This window comes from Dendropsophus ebraccatus, chromosome 2 (assembly GCF_027789765.1).
Source record: "Dendropsophus ebraccatus isolate aDenEbr1 chromosome 2, aDenEbr1.pat, whole genome shotgun sequence".
NCBI classification, from domain to species: domain Eukaryota; kingdom Metazoa; phylum Chordata; class Amphibia; order Anura; family Hylidae; genus Dendropsophus; species Dendropsophus ebraccatus.
This window is the reverse complement of record NC_091455.1, coordinates 80089138-80108984: the sequence shown is the minus strand read 5'-3', so window position 1 is coordinate 80108984 and position 19847 is coordinate 80089138. Positions and strand designations below refer to the sequence as shown.

Sequence of the window (19847 nt, the reverse complement as noted above, 5' to 3'; positions counted from 1 at the left end):
GTTTCTTATACCCCGTCTGATGGTTTCCATAGTCTTTGCCATGCACAGGTGGATGCTGGGAATCAGTAAGAGCGGCTCCGGGTGTACGAGTAGCCTCCCGCGCCCTGGGGTCTCACATCCTGACTGCCACACGGCACATCCAGCCGGGATTATGCGGCGTCATCTGGGGAGAGCGCTATATGCTCCATGATAACTGATACCGTCACCTATGTACCGCACACCGCATCGTGTACACACTACAGTGCAATGGGCATCGGGAGAAGGGAGGCGCTGCGGCCGGGGTAATCCCGCCATCTGGTCACCAGGGGGCAGTGGAGAGCCCGCACTCATAGAGCCCGCACTCATAGAGCCGCCACTTGTTGCTGGTCTCCAGTGGTTACCGGCCGCACTGAGGAGTACACAGGTGAGGGAACATGGCGGCTCTCCGTGTGATGGCTTAGTTATACACAGGCCAGCACCTCATGACTCTTACCCGGAGGAGCTACATAAGACGGCCTGCACCAGTAAGTGGCGTCACAGCCCATAGGGAGCTATCAGGTGATTCCTGCCATCTACCCCGGGCAGCAGGATCGCTTACTGCCTGCACTAGTTGTATACTACGGTGTAAGTCTATGAGTATTGAGTAGGTACCGTGATGTGAGGTGTGGAGGAGCTAGCCTATCAGCTGTGAGCTCCTTCATTATTATCCACAGCAGCCAATCAAATCATTCCTAGTACTTTTCAACCTGACTGTGTAAAATGAGAGCGGGATAGTGATTGGCTGCTGAGGGTGACCTGCGCTTGGTGTCTGTCCAGGGGCAGCAGAGGTGGCACCTGGTAGGTAGTGGTGATCACTGATGCTGGCGCTCATAGTTTCACTGATATTCTGCCCGCTGCATTCGGCCAATACATCACCATGGCCTCTGGGCCGGATAGACACGTTATGGCTTTGGTTGCTTTGGTTTACCTTTAGATACTTATTAGTATAGTGATTTCTCTATACAATTCAGTACCAGAAGAGCACAAGACTACACGCCATAAGGATTCACACACATCTCCCCGTCTCTCATCACTCACAACACATGAACCTTAAAGGGAAAGTGTCATCAGAAAATGACTTATTGATTAAATAATGTTTTATGTTAGGGTATATTCACACGAGCAGACTCGCTGCGAGTCCGGCAGGTCCTGGCGGTTCCCACACACTATATACTCACTGCGGTCTGAACGACCGCAGCGAGTATGTAATTCTACTGCCTTTAACACCTTCTGCTCCCGCCCGGCTTCCCCGCTGTAAGCATACATTACCTCTCCTCGCTGCACGGGTCCGGCGTCCTGCTCTTCCGTCTGGCGAATCGGTGTGTTGCCCAGCCGCAGCCACTGATTGGCTGGACGGGAGAGCAGGACGCCGGACCCGTGCAGCAAGGACAGGTAATGTATGCTTACAGCGGGGGAGCAGAAGGGGTTAAGGGCGGCAGAATTACGAGTATATAGTGTGTGGGACCTGCCGGACTCGCAGCAAGAATCTCGCTGCGAGTCCGTTTGTGTGAATATGCCCTTAAACACACTTTTAAAGAATTTTTAGTGATATGTTACCTAATTTTTGTTAAGTTTAGCAATGTTATGCTATGTTAGCTATGAAACAATCCTAAAATCTTACAGTTTTTATTGGCGTTAAAACTAAGCTGAGACTTCCTGCTCTGTCTGTGGTTATAAGCGGAGGCTGCTGTAAAGTGATCTGTACGGCATTGCAGGGACATGTGACACCAGTAAAAGACAATCGCAGCTCCATGTGGAATGACCTCTTCAAAGGTCACAGAATATGCCCAGTAATGTTTCACATTTATCTCAATGAGACACTCTGTTATTGTTGTCCTTGAGTCTTGATGTAAAGCATGTCATTAAAGGGGTATTCCCCCCCAAAATCTTTTTTGCTGTGTTAAATAGCCCACCCCTAGCTCAATATATTGCTCAAAGCAAGTAATTACCTGTTTTGAGACGTTTTGGAGCTATTCCTGCCTATTCATCCCCTCAATATTCACAAAATGAGCTAACTGGAGTCCAGGCTGACGCGCTCCTTCCTCCTGGCCCCCACCTTTGGAGTCGGTATCACGTGTCCTCCTGTCTCTTTAATGGGATGAAACGCCCGCTCCCTCGCCTAGCTCTGTGACAGGGAAGCAGCGAGTGTGAAGAGAACACTGCAGCCGGCCGAGCTGTGTGTCATCAGGTCATAAATCACTCAGTGTGTCTGTGTTAGCTGCGGAGTTTGGCCACTTTCCGGGCAGTGTGGTGGCCTGTGACCTCTGTTTGGCCATGTGTGGCCTCCTCAGACGCCCCTTGCAGCGTCCCTGCCTCTGCTGTAAGCTGGATGATTCTTCTCTCTCCTCTGTCTAGCTCTGTATCCTTCCTCCCATCTACCTCTCTCCCTTCCTTCAATATATCAGGTCACACAGTTTCTGATTTGGACTGATAGCAGCTTGCTGGGACCTGTAGTTCTACAGAAGCTCTGTGACCTGATATATTATGTAGAACTACAGGTCCCAGTAAGCTGCTATCCATCCACATCAGGTCACAGAGCTTCTGTAGAACTACAGGTCCCAGCAATCAGCAGGAAGCAATGCATGATGGGAAATGTAGTTTCCTGGCCAGCACCATTTTGCATGTATATATCGGATTTTAGAAAAACATTTTTACAGGAACGGCAGCAGCTAGAAAGACGGGAGAGGGCTCAAAATACTCAGGGGGACTTGGTGAGTAAGACCAACTAGGATTGGGAGCATTTAATTTTTTTAGCTGTTGGGGGGAATACCCCTTTAAATGCTGTCAAAAACCGCTTAGGCAAGATGGCCGCCCTCATAACAATGTACAAAAAGTGAAATAAAATTACATTTAGAAAACAGAAACAGATTAAAATAGAAGAAAAAGTTTTAGTATCTGACTCTAATTAGTATGTCCCCGTACGTCCTAAGTTGCCATTGCACTATGAAGCGAGCCCAGAAGCCGAGTTTGCTTCTACAGGGAGATCTGCTACGATTTAAGGTCCTGGCAGGTCCCTGTGAATACATACTGGCAGCAGTCTTTCAGATGTAAATCACCTGCCCCTTAACCCCTTCATTGGCTCCTGCTGTATACATTACATAACCTGTCTTCAATCCTTGCTGCACGGGGACCTGGCTTCCTGCTCTCCCGCCCAGCCAATCAGTGTGTTGCCCAGCCGTAGCCACTGATTGGTTTGCAGCTGCGGATATGTAACCCGGCCCCTTTAACCCCTGCATCACCTGCTCCAGGCTCCTGCTTGCTTTGGGACCTCCCAGTATCTCCCAGTGGTCAGAAAAGTCCATTGTGTGGGGGAGATCTGTGCTGTTCTCTTCCTGGATGCTGGATGACTGTATATGAGCAGCAGTTTAAAGTGTCACTGTCGTGAATTTTTTTTTTGCAGAAATCAATAGTCCAGGCGATTTTAAGAAACTTTGTAATTGGGTTTATTATCCGAAAAATGCATTTTTACCATGAAAAAGCAGTTTGAAGCTCTCCCCCCTGTCTTCATTGTTCTCCTATGGAGAGAGCTAAAGAAAAGACCAAAACAGGACAACAACGAGTTAATCTACAAATCCCTCATGGGATATCTCCTGTGACAGTCACCAGTGACCTGTTTGAGCTCGGATTACAGCTGTCACCCAGCTCCGTGCCTGTAATCCTCTGTTATCTGCTTTCTGCTGCCGGCTAACTCCCTCCTTCCTCCTCCCCCCTCCCCTCTCCCTAGAACAGACAGGGTACGTCTCCTGCAACAAGTCACAATTTTCAGATTTTTCAGAGTGGATGAAAAAGAGGAAGGAGGGGGGGACCTGGGAAAAGGCTTTTTACATGCAGATAATGGCAGATTTGGCTAATAAACCCAATTACAAAGTTTCTTAAAATCGCCTGGACTATTGATTTCTGCAAAAAAAAAATACGACAGTGACTCTTTAATCTAAAGATATCCTGTGTAATATAGAGCAGGAGGAGAAGACATAAGTAGTGCAGGAGTAACCTCTGTCCTCCGTGTGGTGTTTTCTCTCTGAGAAGATTGTGTTTTTTTTGTCAGTGTGCTATGGCTGCAGCAGGCTGTGTGTATGTTAGAGAGGTAGAAATTAAAGGGGTAGTCTGGGCATCAGTAAAAAATCCAGGGGGGGACAGGGGGTTGGGATCATAATAAAGAAATCCTATTTAGTTCCCCCGTGCCCCCACAGTGCAACGTGCTCTGAATCCTATGATGTCATGGCCCCACTCAGAGATGCCTGCTCAGCCAATCAGTAAGTGAGGCAGGACACAGCTGCAGTCACTGACTGGCTGAGTGGGTAGTTCCTGTGGGGCTGTGATGATTCAGGAGCGCGGACGCTGAAAGAGAGCTGATAACTCTGGGCCTATGACCTCTCACCAGCCATTATGGCTGACCCCTCTATATCACTGTGTCTGATCTCAAAGGTATCTGGCATTGTTAGCAGTGTTTCTTTGTGTATGGTGAATATTAGTTAAAAAACAGAGAAGATTGTCAGCAGAAAAAGATCACCTGCTCCATCGAGTCTAGTTCTGAGTTGTTCAGGACATGTAGGCTGGAGACTGGCTGCATCCACTGCACACACAGGAGAAGCTGCTTTATATCTTTACTTATTCCCTCAGAAGTCGTCCCAGGTTTATGTAGGACATAGAAGTGTGGACACAGAAGTGTGGTGTCACTAGTTTATACACCCCTCGCAAAAGCCTGTAATGAAGTAGTACCTAAGTTTTGCCACTAGACATCGCTAGTATGTATGTTTTGTATCTAAGTATTGCACAGCTGTAGTACTCAAGGGGTTATTGTTGTTTGTGATTTGTGCACGATGAAGCGCGCATGCGCGTGAAATGGCCATCATGTCTATGCTGTGAAGCGGTATGGAGTCTGCCCACATGAGAGATACTCCATGGATATTTTAACTGCACTATGTTTGATTAAATGAAGGATTTTGCAACATATGGGTGAGTGCCCTCATCTCCTTTCTCTTTATTGGACTTACTTATTGTAAAGTTCTGGCAGAGCACATTACTACTTGGGCTGGGACTCTCGTGACATCCTCCTCTCTACTTCTCTGGACTAAATCTACTTCTCAGCACACAACTAAGCCAGCACGGCTTTACTACTTCTCAAGCTCTTAGCTTAAGTCTTGTAAGTCAAGTCAAAAGTATATTGTCAAAGTCACAAGTCTATTGTATACTATTGTATAAAGTATTCCTAAAGTAAAGAAGAGTTTATTTATGGTAACAGGATCTCCCCTTTCTGTGGGTGGCGGTACCGATAATCCGTGTGGGTCACAACTCTACTCCGGACCACCGTGATAAGCACCCAAGGGACCCTCTCGCAGCCTGGCAGGTCACCGACCACAAGGGAAAGGGTATAGCTCCCCACTCTTAAATAAAAGCAGGTGTGCCTCCAGACCTGTGTGCCCACCGGGCACTGGCGTTACGACATCCTACCATCTGGCTGAGCTATACTCCGACCAACCACCACAGTAGTGGCGTCACACAATACCATCTGGCAAGTGACCGGTTGAGCCTCACAACAGTGCACCACAGAAGTTTCTGAGACAATTCTACTTTACACTAGTTGGACAAATAAGTCCCCTGGTGTCTGACTGGCCACTTATGAAGCAGCTGGAGTCGTTTCTAATAAAATTCAGGAGTCAGAGTTGCAGCTGCTGCCTACCGACTCCACGGCCCTGTTTTTTTGTCATTTATGAACAGAAAAAAGACAAATGGATTTGCAGAATGGAAGCTCCAGTAGAAGTCAATGGGTACGTTTTTAACGGACAACACCGATCCATGTGTTATTTACTGAAGCGTTGCCTGGCAACCCCCAGGTAGGCTCATCCCTGTTGCCTTTTATTACAATCCTATCTGTTTTTGGCAAACCGCAAAAAAGATGCATCACTGATGCTGCTCCGATGGTTTTTCCAGGACATTACTAATCCTGATTTCTGAGGTCAGAGAAGAAAAACTGTTGTGTGGATAAGACCTTAGACTCTTACATCCATCAAGAGTTCTGTCAATGTTTCTGTTATTTTTAACTGCATTTCCTTGTGCATCCAAGAGCACAATAATTCTGCAGTACTCTGCAATGGGTCTGTCAAGGGATCTAGGATAGAAAAAATGCACCATGTCCATGTGGGATGGAAGTTGACAGCATCCAGCAAGATAAAACACCAAAGGAAGAAACACTTATAGCAAGTTACACTAAAATGAAAAAAATGCCAAAACGTGCAAACATTAAGAGAAGTGTTTTTTTTTTTTTTTTTTTAGTTTTTCTGAGGTTTTCTCATTTTAGTATATATTATGCAATTTTATCTCTGCCACTTTATCCCCTAGGTTTTTTCCTGTAATTGCAAGCTTTCTTTTGAAGAATTGGGGAATAAAACAACAGGAAAAATGCTAATATGCATATAGACTTTTTTTTTTCTTTTCTTATAGAAGTAGGAAAAACGCCACTATTTTTTTAAAGGTCTAGGTCGATTCCACCCTAAGATGATGTTATGACGCATACATATCGCAGTGTGCGGCCACTGGCAGTGCTGTGGGTTTAAGTAGCTAAGTGTGTGTCCTTCTCAGCAGAGTGTAAAGATTTGTTCACATCTGTGTTTCTACCCTCGATCCTTACAGATCTACTCATGTTGTTAAAGGGGAACTCCAGGTAGAGGTAAAAAAAAAAGAACCTTCTGCAGAAGCAAATAGCATTACTTACTTTTCTATCCCAGTTTTGAAACGACCAAAAATCCATTTGTTTTGGGGGGTTTTGTTCTGTATTGTGTGGTTGTACTTCTTGGTTGAGCAGTTGTACGCAGTACTACAGGTTCCAGAATGCATTGCTTTCCCTTCAGCTGTTCATCACAGTCCTCCACCCTGCCCATTCCCTGCCCTAAACTATTGCAGAACATCTAGGCTGTGTTCACACATTTAAGTTTTATTGTGTTAATGAATTATTTGCATTACTTTATAATTTCATTGTGCTCCCAGCCACACAGCACGCTGTATTCTCTTCCTGTAACACCACACAGCACACTGCATTCTCTACCTGTAACACCACACAGTTCACTGTTACTACCTGTAACACTGATATTGGAATAAAGTAAAGAACTTTTTTTGAATTTAACTGTACATTTTTTCTTTTCATCTCCACGCTCATATTATGATCAAACATCTTTTTATCTTTAACCCCTTATATTTAACCCCTGATACCCGTCATGCGGCCGTTAAGGGTAAACAGAGAGGGCTCCCGGTGTGAGCCCTCTCTGCAGCCCGCAGTCCTCGGTTGCTATGTGCAGCCAGGGACCGCAGGTCTTAGCCGCCGCGGACGGCTAATTAACTGTTTAAATGCAACTGTCAAAGTTCATAGCTGCATTTGGATAGTATATGTGCCCCCTGTCCCTGGTGTCTAGTGGGGATCTCCTCCCCCCCCCCCCCCCCCCCCACGATGCGATCGCGGATAGGAGATCCGTTCTAATGATCCGGCCGGGGCTCAGTGTCGGAATGATGCTGATCCCGACTCGGCAATCCATTTAGATGGTCTGCAGCAGACCATTATAATTGAGCACCAATCTGATGGATCGGTGCCCTGTTATATACACAGCATTGATCTCAATGGGAGATCAGTGCTGTGTATATAGAAGTCTCCCAGGGGGCTTCTAATTACTGTTGGTGAAAAAAGAATAAAGTGTTTTTATTAATAAAAAGCCTCCTCCCCTAATAAAAGTCCAAATCACCCCCCTTTTTCCATGTTATAAATAAAAATAAACACGTTTGGTATTGCTGCGTGCGTAATCGCCCAAAATATTAATTTAATTCATGATCCCTCACGGTAAACGGCGTAAGCGCAAAAAAAATCCAAAGTGCAAAATTGCGCATTTTTGGTCGCATCAAATTCAGAAAAATTGTACTAAAAAGCAATAAAAAAGCCGTATATGTGCAATCAAGGTACCGACAAAGAACACATCATGGTGCAAAAAATGACACATGAGACAGCTCCATAGACAAAAGGATAAAAGCGCTATAAACATGGAAATTTTAAGGAACGTTTATTTTCTGTAAAAGGTTTAAATTTTTTACGAGCAATTAATTAATATAAAGTTATACAAGTTGCATATCGTTTTAATTGTACCGACTTGAGGAACATGTATAACACTGCGTAAAAACAAAGCCCTCCCAAAGAAACAGAATTGCGTTTTTGTTTTAAATTTCACTGCACATATAATTTTTTTTCTGGTTTCGCAGCATATTTTATGCAAAAAATTCAGCCTGTCATTGCAAAGTACAATTAGTGACGCAACAAATAAGGGCTTATGTGGGTCTGTAGGTGTAAAAATGCAACTGCTATGGCCTTACATACACAAGGAGAAAAAAACGAAAACGCAAAAAACGAAAATTAGCCCGGTCCTTAAGGGGTTAAGGTTGAGCCCCACAATAAGGACTTTATCCGATATCATCTTACATGGGATATACTGTTTATGCCTTGTTTCTTCTCCATGTGTGTCGGCTCCTATCCTCTCTGCCGTTTAGCATCATTTACTTGTCTTACTGCATCATTTTTGTGAGTATGCTGCAGTACTGCAATGAAACTCCAACATGTGTGAACACAACCCTCATTTCACTGCAGAGTTTTGCGCAATCAGTGAAGTTGCAGCACCTGCTTCTGGCTGGTAAAAGATGGTGAATCACTCAGGCGATTGAGGGATCCAGCCAAGCCTCCTGAGACATCACAACCTGCCCCCTGTCTGCATCATCAGCCTGTGCCTAGCAAACACACACAATGTGAGACAGGCATGGAAGATTTGTCTCCTAAGGGGCGAGAGCAGAGGGAGTAGGAGACAATGTGAATTGGCACAGAGGCCATTTTTCTTCACTTCCTGGATTTCAATCAGCTAACAGTGCAGCAAAACTGTTCAGATACGGTAATACATTCTATAGACACATATATTTATGTTTTAATAGAAAACAAGTTTTCCTTATGTGGAGTTCCCCTTTAAATGGGAGACTGAAAATTAGTTCACGTTGACTTCAATTGAAAATTTGTAAATTTTGTTTTCAGGCCATGTTTTTGAATGAAGGGGAACATAGTGCATGCATACCACAAACGCAACAGAGTGCAGACTGACCTTTTGTGTCCAACTAAAACCAGTTGGAAATGTTAATTTCTGTTTTTCTGGTGCCTGAGAGAACTACTGTATGTTATGCTTGCTGGGCGAGGTTACATCCGATGATGAGCCCACTGACATAGAGCTGGCTATTTGTAGGATATTATATCAAACCAGGAAACTAATTGCACGGCATTGAATCCACCTGGAAGCATCAATTGTTGCAGAGTTGAAAGCTAGAATGAATGATCTTATAAGTCTGGAAAAGGGTGTTTATTTGAAACGTAAAGCCTTGACTAAATTTGAAGCTATCTGGGGTCCTTGGTTGGATACACCTGGACCTCTAACCCGGCTTCTCTGAAGGACCCCTATAGAGACATTCCTTTTGCTATCTCGGCAACATAATAGTATGGCCTGAGGAAGGGTCCTGAGGAGGAGTATAAGAGGTCATAGAAGATAAATTTTGATAAAACATGTATATGCTTTCCCCTTACTTGTGTAGCCTCCTTAGGTTGATGCAGTGCAGTAGGTTTCTTTGCATACCTCTAGGTTTTCTGGCTTTCCGTTCGTGCACACGCTATAAAGTGCTTAGTAGCTCACCACTTAAAATTGAGATTATGGATGCTGATTAGAGATGAGTGAACCTTTTGCATGCTCGAGTCCATCCGAACCCGATCGTTCGGCATTTGATTTGCGGGGGCTGCTGAAGTTGAATAAAGCTCTAAGGTTGTCTGGAAAACATGGATACAGCCAATGACTATATCCATGTTTTCCAGATAGCCTTAGGGCTTTATCCAACTTCAGCAGCCACCGCTAATCAAATGCCGAACGATCGGCTGATGTACCCTCCGCCTGTCATAATTAGAGATGAGCGGACCGTCGGACTTTTGGTCCGAAAGCAGTTTGCTCTCCCGTCATGCCTGTAATCCCGGCCGCATAATTGCGATCCCGCGAATATGCGGCCAGGATATTCCAGGGAATTCCCAGGAGCGTAACTATGCGGCCGGGATCACAGGCATGACGAGAGCGAACTGCTTTCGGACCAAAAGTCCGAACAGTTTGCTCATCTCTAGTCATAATGTACACTATTCTGTATATTTACTTCCTTATTTGATTCTGTATGTTTTGCACTGTTGTGGATTTCTGTTGTGGGGGGAGGGGGGGATAATAAAAAACATGTAACTGTTGTTACGAGAGGAAAAAAACGTTAATAAAAATTATCTGATTAAAAAAAAAAAAAAAACTACTGTATGTCAGCCCTCTGTCCTGGCCCTTGCTCAATTTCTTGTTCTCACTATGTGGAAGACTGACCACCCAAGGTCCTATATATCTTTCTTTGTAGGTGAATTTTCAGACCATCACTATACAATGGCATCAGGACGTGGTTGGATTCACCAGATGCACACCAGGATACAGAAACCTGGACCGACAGCGCAGACCCCACCTTCCTCACTTCCTCCCCAAACCTCTACTTTGAGTGCACAACGTAGAAGGTACGCATTTCACATTGTTCATTTTTTAACTTGCTGCTCTATAGGATTAGTTATAAACTACAGTCAAACATTCAAATGTATTATTATGTGTATGGGTCACAGGCAGCAGCGGGGAAGTAGTCATCTGGGCGGCTTCCCACCTGTATCTGGTCACCACTCTCTGCCTGACAGGCAGAGAGGTCCGTTCCTGGCCTCTCTGCCTGTCAATCATCCCTTCAAGGGCTCTGACATTTATAGGCTATGTTCTCACAACGTTTTTTCTTTAATATAGAGAAGTTGAAGTAAGATATCCCTTTACTTAGTTTTCTATATACCTATGTGTTTTTTTTTATTGGTTTTAATTGCTGTTTGTTTTGGTGTCCTGTTTTGTATTATGTCCTATTAAAGATTGGAATTTTGGTATATAGTGGTGTGTGCGCTTTATGATATATAGTGTCTAGCTTCTTGTCCATTTATAATTTTTAAAATGTCCATTATTTTGAGGCTTGGCCGCCCGTCAATGCAATAACAGCTGCTGGTACATTATTCTAGTTTTGGTGGATGGATTCCCCTTTGGTTGTGTCTTTAATAGTAAAAACGGAGAAAGGACGGTGAAAAAAAAACGTGTAAACTAAAAATAACGCCCGTTGTTTGCAAAAGATGTCCAAAACTAATTGACATGTTCATTAATTTGACATCCGCGCAAATAACGTCCTTCATTTTATACACTGTGTGCATTGGATGTCCGTCATTCCATTGAATCTGCCAGAGAAACATTTTAGGCTTATTTCTTTCAAACCATCCTCACCTCTATACAAAGGCCCCATCTGTATTGTTTCACACTCTTTTAACACTCCCTAATTCGTGGCCCCTTATAGTATTTAGGCCCAGTTTGGGCCCTCAAAGACTATATGACAGTATATTATTCGACATAGGTTTGCCCACATACATCATCATAGCTTGGCTTTTATTTCTCATATTGCTCTGGTTAAATGAAAGCTGAGCTGTGATTGGCTTCCTTGGGCAACAAGGTGAAACATACTATAAGATAGTTTGATGAATCTGCCCCCGATTTGTTTTAACACAACATCAGAATAGTGCTCCTTGCAGTATGTAGAATCTCATCTAAGTTGCTGCATTGTTAAAGTAACCTTTTGTCCTTAGAAATTCAATTAATGTAATTGTTTGTATAAGTGCCTGTGTTTATGATCGCTTCAGGGTTTAGTACACACATGCCAAGACTGGAAGTGTCAGCATCCAATTTCAGTAATGGTTCTGTTTTTTCAGTGGTCAATGGGCCAATTCTGCAACTGTTTTATCTGCGGGTAACACTTCTTTTTTAACAATTTCCATTTATTACTTTAAGCTGTATTATCTTTTGAGAAATATTAGCCATTTTTTCATGTACACATGCATGCATTATGAAGAACTAAAATGAAAAAAAACAAAGACATACATTTATCATCCATAACATTAAAGCCACCTAGTATTGTGCCAGACCTCCTTGCAACTCCTGAACAGCTGTGACCCATTAAGCACGGACTCCACAAGACCTCTAAAGGTCACTTGTGTTATCTGGCAACAAGACATGTAACAACAGATCCTTTACAGTACACTCACACATACAGAATCTGCAGCCTTGAAGATGCAGATTTGATGCTTTGTTTAATCATTTTGTTCCTGTACGTGTGAATGTACCCTTAAGGGTGCCTTCACACATACCGTATCGCTGCGTTTTTATCGCTGCGTGTTTTCATGTGAAAATCAAAACTCGCATGTAAAAATCGCACCAAACACACAGCGATACGGTATGCGTGAAGCTACCCTAAGGGTATAAACCCACACACCGTATATGCAGCAGATATGCAACAAATACGCAGCAGATTTGTTGGTACAGATTTGATGCTGTGTTCAGTTATTTAGATCTAATCTGCTGCGAGTTTGCTGCGAGTTTGCTGCGTATCGCAGCAGTAAATACGCTGCATATACGGTGTGTGGGTTTATACCCTAAAGGTGTTTTCTAGGCAAAACATACTCCACTACAGATTGGCAAGGTGCTGACAGTTGACCACTCCGCCAATCAGCTATTCAGCACCCGCATTACAAAATGAATGAGGCCAAAAGCAGTTGTCTTAGGATGCATTTACCCAGACAGATTTATCTTTGGAAGCCAAAGCCAGTAATGGATTTGAAAAGAGGATAGATCCCAGTCTTTCCTTTATGACCTTATCCCTGTTTATAGTCTGTTCCTGGTTTGGGCTTCAAAGATCTGTCAGATAAATCTGTTTGTGTAAACGCACCATTAATGTGTAGTGGCCTACTATTTCTGGCTCCTTCACTGTGTAGTGTAGGCACTGATCAGTGTGGGTGCAGAATGTCAACATCCCCATGATTATTCTGTTTTGCCCCCCCAAAAAACATTAAAGTGAATATATCAGGTCAACATTGGGGTACAATCATCACATGTAGAAGTAGCAAAATAAGAAAATAAGAAGACACTCAGTACCTCTATGGTGCCACTGTTCTGAAGAAAAAAAAAAAAATCAAAATCAGCGTGGAATTTGCTGTCCTGTTTTAGATGCTAATTTTGATGTGGTTTTTCATTTGGCTTTTCAGATGTTTTTTTATTTCAAGGTCCCATTTATTTCAGTGTGAACTTCCAAAAGGGAACCACTCTGAAAAATGACACGTCACTTATTTTTTTAGTGCAGTTTTTGCAGCGCTGTTGTTTCAAAATCACATGGTTTAGAACATTCAGCATTGCCAATGGAAGATGGAAATATTTTTTTTTGTTTGGCAGGTTTTTGCTTTCAAACGTACCCTTATTTTTAATGAAACTGTATTTTTATCCAATATTAATAAAGTATTTATAAAGCATTAAATTAAATGCATATTTCGTCATTATCATTACAACCTGTAAATGAACTTAGCCCCTTCATGTTGGTGGTCTGCATATTTACATCAGTGACGTGAAGGGGCAGCATGGAGCAGGTTCAGGAGCTGAGCTTGCTCCGTACTGCGGGTGCTGACTGTGATCTACAGCTAACACCTTCAGCTAATGACCCAGCGTAATCAATGATTTCGCTGATGCTGGTCATTTAAAGCCTAAATTCTGCAGTTTTCATACCTTTTTATTATAGATTTCTTGGTGCTTGGTCCAGTGGAAAGCTCTTTTTTTATCATTGGTAGTTTGTGCCACCTGGAAAGGGCTTCATGTCTGCAGTGTAACTTAGCCCCGCCCACATTGGAGCTGTAGATCTAGCCCTCCGTGAAGTCATTGGCGTCTAGGCCCCACCCCCTCTAGGTCAACCCATTCCAATAGGCCCCGAGGGCCTAGATGTTGATGACGTCACGGAAGGGCGGCCCTACGGCTAAGGGGCACAAACGATAAAAAGCATTTTCCACTGGACCAAGCACCAAGAAATCTATAATAAAGTAAGGTAGAATTTAGGCTTTACTGCTGTGTAGAGAGGTCCTCATAAATGATAGTTAAAGTGATACGGTCACCCCCTTTCTTTAACTGTCAAAAATGGTAGAAGCATTTAAACAGCACAGCCGCAGATATTTTACAGCAGTCTGAGCCTGATTTGCTTATATAGGCAGGCTGTACTAGCAGAGCACAAATAAAGGAATTTAGTGCTGTAACACTGCTGGACAAGACCCACTGGCAGCAGTGCTGTCCTGTTGGCTCCTCTGCTGTGCTCCATGCTCATCCTGGGGCTGTTCATGTTTTCCTATTTCATCTTCTTTCACCTTCTGCTGCAGTGACACCTGGCCACTATTGTGTTCAAGCTGTTGACTGCTCTGAATTTGTAGAGGCAGCTTGTCACCACCTACTACTGGCGTCTGACAATCAAGAGCCACCTGCGCCTATTTAAATCAGCTCCAGCAGCCCCTCCCCTGCCTGAGTGTTGTTGGAGTCAAGCATTCCAAGCAAAAATATCTGTCTGCTATTTTTGCTGTATTCCTATCTTGTGCCTGTTCTTCGGATTAAGCTTCCCATCTAAGCCCTCTCTGTACTGTGTGCCTGTCCTGTTGCCGACTCAGACTGTCTGAACTGCTGATGAAGCCACCTGCCCTGACGTTTCACCTGTCTGACTAAGATACCTGTCCCATCCATGGCACTGCGCTGACTGTTACTTTTTCTTCGGTGCCTTGCACTGTGGAGCAACCTGGTTCCCTCTAGCTGCAGAAGTCCAGCTTTCACATCCCGCATAAAGGGTGAAGACCTAGAGGGTGCTGAAGACCTACAGGGTGCTTCTTGGTGTGGACCACAGTCAAACCGGTTGAGTAGCCCAGCAGGTCATTACTCGCTGTCTGTTACAAGTGCATTGCATTAGCATCGCTGGATCTGTAAGGATAAAACATGTGAGTATAGTGCATTTTGTTGTTTTAACATTCTAACAGGCTGTAATATTTTTTAGATAACTCTAACAACCCCTTTAATTGTTATGAACAGACTCCACAGCCAGTTAGCTGTAACACAATGGATAATAATGCAAAAGGTTTCCCCAACTCTTTTTCACTTTTTACCCAAATCTTGGAATGGTCGTTTAGGAGACTGAATGCTCGAGGCTGCATTTATTAGGATACCCTATCTTTGCCATCTTTAATTTTGTTTAACCGTATATGAAAATCCTTTAACAAATGCCTCTATAAAGAATTGTTTCCAATGTCACATGTGAAATCCCCCAGCTCAGTGATTCAATAAAGTCTGTACGTCAAGCAAGGTAGCCAGGAAGCAGTGTTGATCTCCAGGCTCATATTTTCATATTGCATCTTTGCAGAGGTTTCAGAGTATATAGGCTCTGAGTCCTGATGAATGAATGCACATAGGTTTATGTGTGTAGGTATGTGTGAGGGCAGTATTAACCTGCTGTTAAAGAGGTTGCCCGGGATAAAATTATATTTTATTATGCTGCAGGGGAGATGTCAGGGACATATACTTACCAGTCCTGCTCTGCCGCCGTTGCCGGGTCCCGGGCTACCCACTCTCTGCTGCCACCAGCGATTAAAGTTATCCAGTGCTACAAAATCATGGCCACTTTTCCCCCTCTCTTGTCTCCAGATTGGGTGGGGTTTGGAACTCCTTTCCGTTGAAGTAAATGGAGCTTAATTGCAAACCACACCTGACATGGAGACGAGAGAGGTAATGCACTGTTCCCGCTGTTATAGACTCTATACTGAGCTTCTATTTCCGTCGGGAATGACACGTCGTGGGATGTTTTGAAATAGTCTGCGACAGCAATGTGCAGGTGGTGGGAGACAGGTAATGGTGGTGAAGCGGAACAGGTAAATATATGTCCTTGAAATCTTCCCTGCAGCCCTGGCATCATAATAAAATAAAATTTTATCCCAGACACCCCCTTTTAAGTTCCTGTAGGGCTAGATATGCTGAGGAAGTAAAAACATTTTTTACCTTCTTCCTCAGTGCTGTTTTCCTAAATTCCTGGAGATTTGAATAAGATGTAAATTAGACAGCTTGGTGCACTGGGGTTGGTAGGACAGCCCTCGCTAAATAGATCCACCACCCCTCCATATGAATATTTATCTGGTGCTCTGTATTGATGAGCAGCCAGAGTGGCATCCTTGCAGAACACGATCTGAATATTCAGAGTCCCTCTATAGAGCGAGCATGACAATTGAGGTGGTCCCACAGATGCTCTATTGGGCTCAAGTCTGAGGGGTGTTAGGAGGTCAGTACTTGGAAGTCTGGGTCATGTCCCTCCAACCAATGTCAAACATTTCTAGCCATGTGACATGACATATTGTCTAGCTAGAAGATCCCATCTGCCCCAGGGAAGACAGTCTGCATGTATGGGTGTACATGATCTGCAAGGATGGATTTATACCCAAATAGGTTGAGTGTGCCTTTCATGCGTGAGCCCAGAGAATGCCACAGAAACATTCCCCAGACCATAGTGCTGCCACCTTCAGCCTATGTTCTCCCTGCAGTGGTTGCAGGATATTTGTTCTCTGATGTTTCCCCCCTGATGTGCCAACTTCCATCCATTTGATGTGCAAATAATGTGCCTCATCAGAAAAGGCAGCCATTTTCCCATCAGTGGTGGTCCAGTTGCAGTACCGCTGTGAAAATAGAAGGCTTTTTGGCCACATTTATTAGCAGAGCTGGGACTGTATGTCTGCTTTGAAGCCTCATAATGCAGTAAGGTTCACCAAAATTCTGTTTTAGATAGACGTCCGGTAGCCATATCGTTTATTTTGGTGGTGAGCTGCTCCACTTAAGAATGTTGGTTCACCCTTGTGCAACTCCATAACCAACGTTCACCTCTAAATCAGTAAATAAATACCTTCAGGCCCAAAGGCCTGGGGTACAGACACCCTCTTGAGTGTGACCTTACTGGGGTAAAATATAACTTTTATTCTAAGAATAAAATGGCAAAGAAATAGTGTCTATAAATAACATTGTTCGGCTAGAGGGGACTCCCTCTCTACAGGCTTGTCAGTGGAGTCTGCGATATTGCACTGACTTACACACTGTGATCGCTATTTAAATCATATTGGGCCCTTCAACATGTTTCATTGTGACCTGCAATGTCCTCAGCAAGCATATAGGCTATAGGATAGCCATTTAAGATTAGAATAAAAGTTATATTTTAACTGGGTGAGGTCACAGTCAAGGGATTTCTGCACCCCAGGCCGGAGGATATTTGTTTACTGAGGTATACAGTATATTGTTTACCCCCGACCCACCTAAGAGAGCAATAGGTGTTATATTACCTCTCATGATGCTCAACAGTTTCCACATTTCTTATTTGTAGTGGTGGCATTTGTCCACTTAATCCATTGCACAGAAATCCTACCACTCTTGGCCAGAAAATCAGTTATCATTCCCTTTTGCAACTCTGATAAATCACTCCTTTTACCCATGATGGCAATGAGATATACGTGCAGATGGCCTACTGAACACCTGATATACCCACCAAGCCAGCTCACCACATATGACTTCCTTCATGAGCTACACACAGCTGACATCGCAAATATGAAGTGCCCATAATATTGTGACTCACCTGTGTATTACCCTGATGGGAGATAAGTTAGGTTTTATTGATGTGTTTGAAGAGTGGTGATAACGGTATGGCAGTAAAATATGGTGCTGTAAATGTTAAACCCTTCAGCTGTGAACTATTGTTTGCTCATTTTCGTTGAGCTTGAAATGTCATCACTAGCTTCCATTATCAGTCCATTCAACCAGCTGTTAATTTATCTATCCATCGAATCCGAGTGGTACAAGTAGCTAAGGCTGGATTCACACTGCGTTTTTCCAGTCCGTTTAACATATACATATATATTAAAAAAAAAAAAAAAAAAAAAGATGCAATTAGTTTGGATCCGTTTATCAATTGATTTCCATTATATAAAAAGGTAAAAATACATTTTTGCCCCCTTTTTAGCGTCCACAAAAACATGGTTGACTGCGTTTTTGTGTACGTTAATAGTAACCATTTAAAACCGCATATGTTTGACTTCAAAAACATGGTGTGAACCCAGCCTAACAAACTTTTTAATCACAAGCCTCAAAGTTAATTTGAGAAGACCACTATATTATATCTGAACAAAAAGCATACACCAACAGAAGACCAGGATCCAGAAAAAATCCTGACAAGGCATTCTGATTGTGTATTTTTTGCAAATCAAACCTAATTAAGTTCTCCAATGCACTGAAAATGGCATCATGCATCTTACCAGAAAGAAGGGTAATTAGACGGAGCAGTCCAATAAAGAGCTGATGTCTATAACGTTACTCCATGGTTCCCAGGGAGGGGAAGGAGCCTTCACCAGGGGAGCCATGAATCAACATTATTGCACTTTAGCACTTTCTTCAGCTGATCTCACTAATGAGCTCTCCTCCTAGAAAGATGCATGAGCTGTGCTTGCTGTGCTTCAGGACTTTCCTTAACATCTTTACAAAGAAATTGATATCAGCACCAGAATTGTAAACTGTCCTGGACAGTAAAAGTTGAGTTTTATTACACATGAAGAACTGTTTGTGTTGTGAACGTGCTGGACAATGGCCAAAAATAGGTTTAGTATTCTTTCTATAAACCAATAATATGGAGATTTTGGGGCCGGGTAATTTATTATTGCATTTACAATTTACACAACATTTCGTGTACATTTGTTGCAATTTTTTTAAGCAAATGGCCATTTGTAAAAATATTTTTGCTAATTTTGTTTGCTTCCATGCTGCTTATATTATTTTATCAAAACTTCTAGGAAGAAGTCCAAATTTGCTTAGACTTTTGCAGTGGTAGCTGATTCATCGAATGTAGCAATTTAAAATTGTTGGAAATCTTTTGTGTTACATTATTGGGCACACTCACTCCAGCCTAAACCACACTTAGACACTTGCTTTCATGGGCTATTTATGAGGAGTGTGTGCCATTTGGCACAGGTACACATGACATGTGACCAGCAAAAGAGTGTAAAAAAATCACTTCAACTATGCAAATGATGACTCTGTTTTGCATGTGCAGTATATATTGTTCCTGGTGGAGAGAGATCTGGCACCCATACCTAATAGCTGCTGCTTACAGCTCTCGGACTGACAGTTTTCGGTGGGGCAGCAACTTCAAAATATCACTCTTTAATCACCACATCAGGGTGGACTGCAGCAACATGTAGTCACAATGCCTCTGCCTTCTTCCCAGCCTTTTCCCACTTGATTGGCAGCTGGAGCATTGACTTTTGCATAGGTTCCCAGTGGAATTCTACCACTGATTGTCTGTTTTATGCTCTCACCACAAAAAGAGGATTATGGAAACCTTAAAGAAGAACTCTGGGCGTAATGTAGAAAAAAACAGAGGACAGGGATTGGTGGAAACATGATAAAGAAGTGATACTTACCCATCCTTGTACCCCCGCAGCACATCGCCACCGATCATGGTTCCCCTCTGGTTTCCTGGATCTCCCAACTTCCTGTGTCATCACGACTCAGAAATGCCCGCTTAGGGTATGTTCACACTGAGCAAATACGGTGGAATCTCTCCGTGCTCAGTGTCCCGGTGTGAGTGAATGAGGGGGCGGGCGCTCCTCCGCTGCCGACGCTCTCCGCTTAAAGAATTCAAATGTTACTCCTTTGATCGGAGAGCGGTGGCTGCAGAGGAGCGAGCACTCTCCCATTGAGGCAGGCGTAATTCTGCGGCGGAGAGTTCCGCCGCAGATTTACTCCTATTTTACTCAGTGTGAATATACCCTTAGCCAGTCAGCGGCTGACTCTGCAGTCAGTCTGCAGGGA

General features: G+C 43.5%; 1 protein-coding gene across 9 annotated transcripts in view; it reads left to right on the top strand.

Moving 5' to 3' along the window:
* Nucleotides 1-19847, top strand: part of FBXO15 (F-box protein 15) — a 289296-nt gene that overhangs the window by 200923 nt on the left and 68526 nt on the right. For 2 of the 9 annotated variants that reach the window (XM_069957845.1, XM_069957844.1), the window contains exons 1-2: nt 35-503; nt 10459-10609. In XM_069957845.1, the coding sequence (XP_069813946.1) occupies nt 209-503; nt 10459-10609 (446 nt within the window). In that variant the 5' untranslated portion in view covers nt 35-208. The other 7 variants (XM_069957851.1, XM_069957848.1, XM_069957846.1 and 4 more) reach the window with 6 other exon arrangements.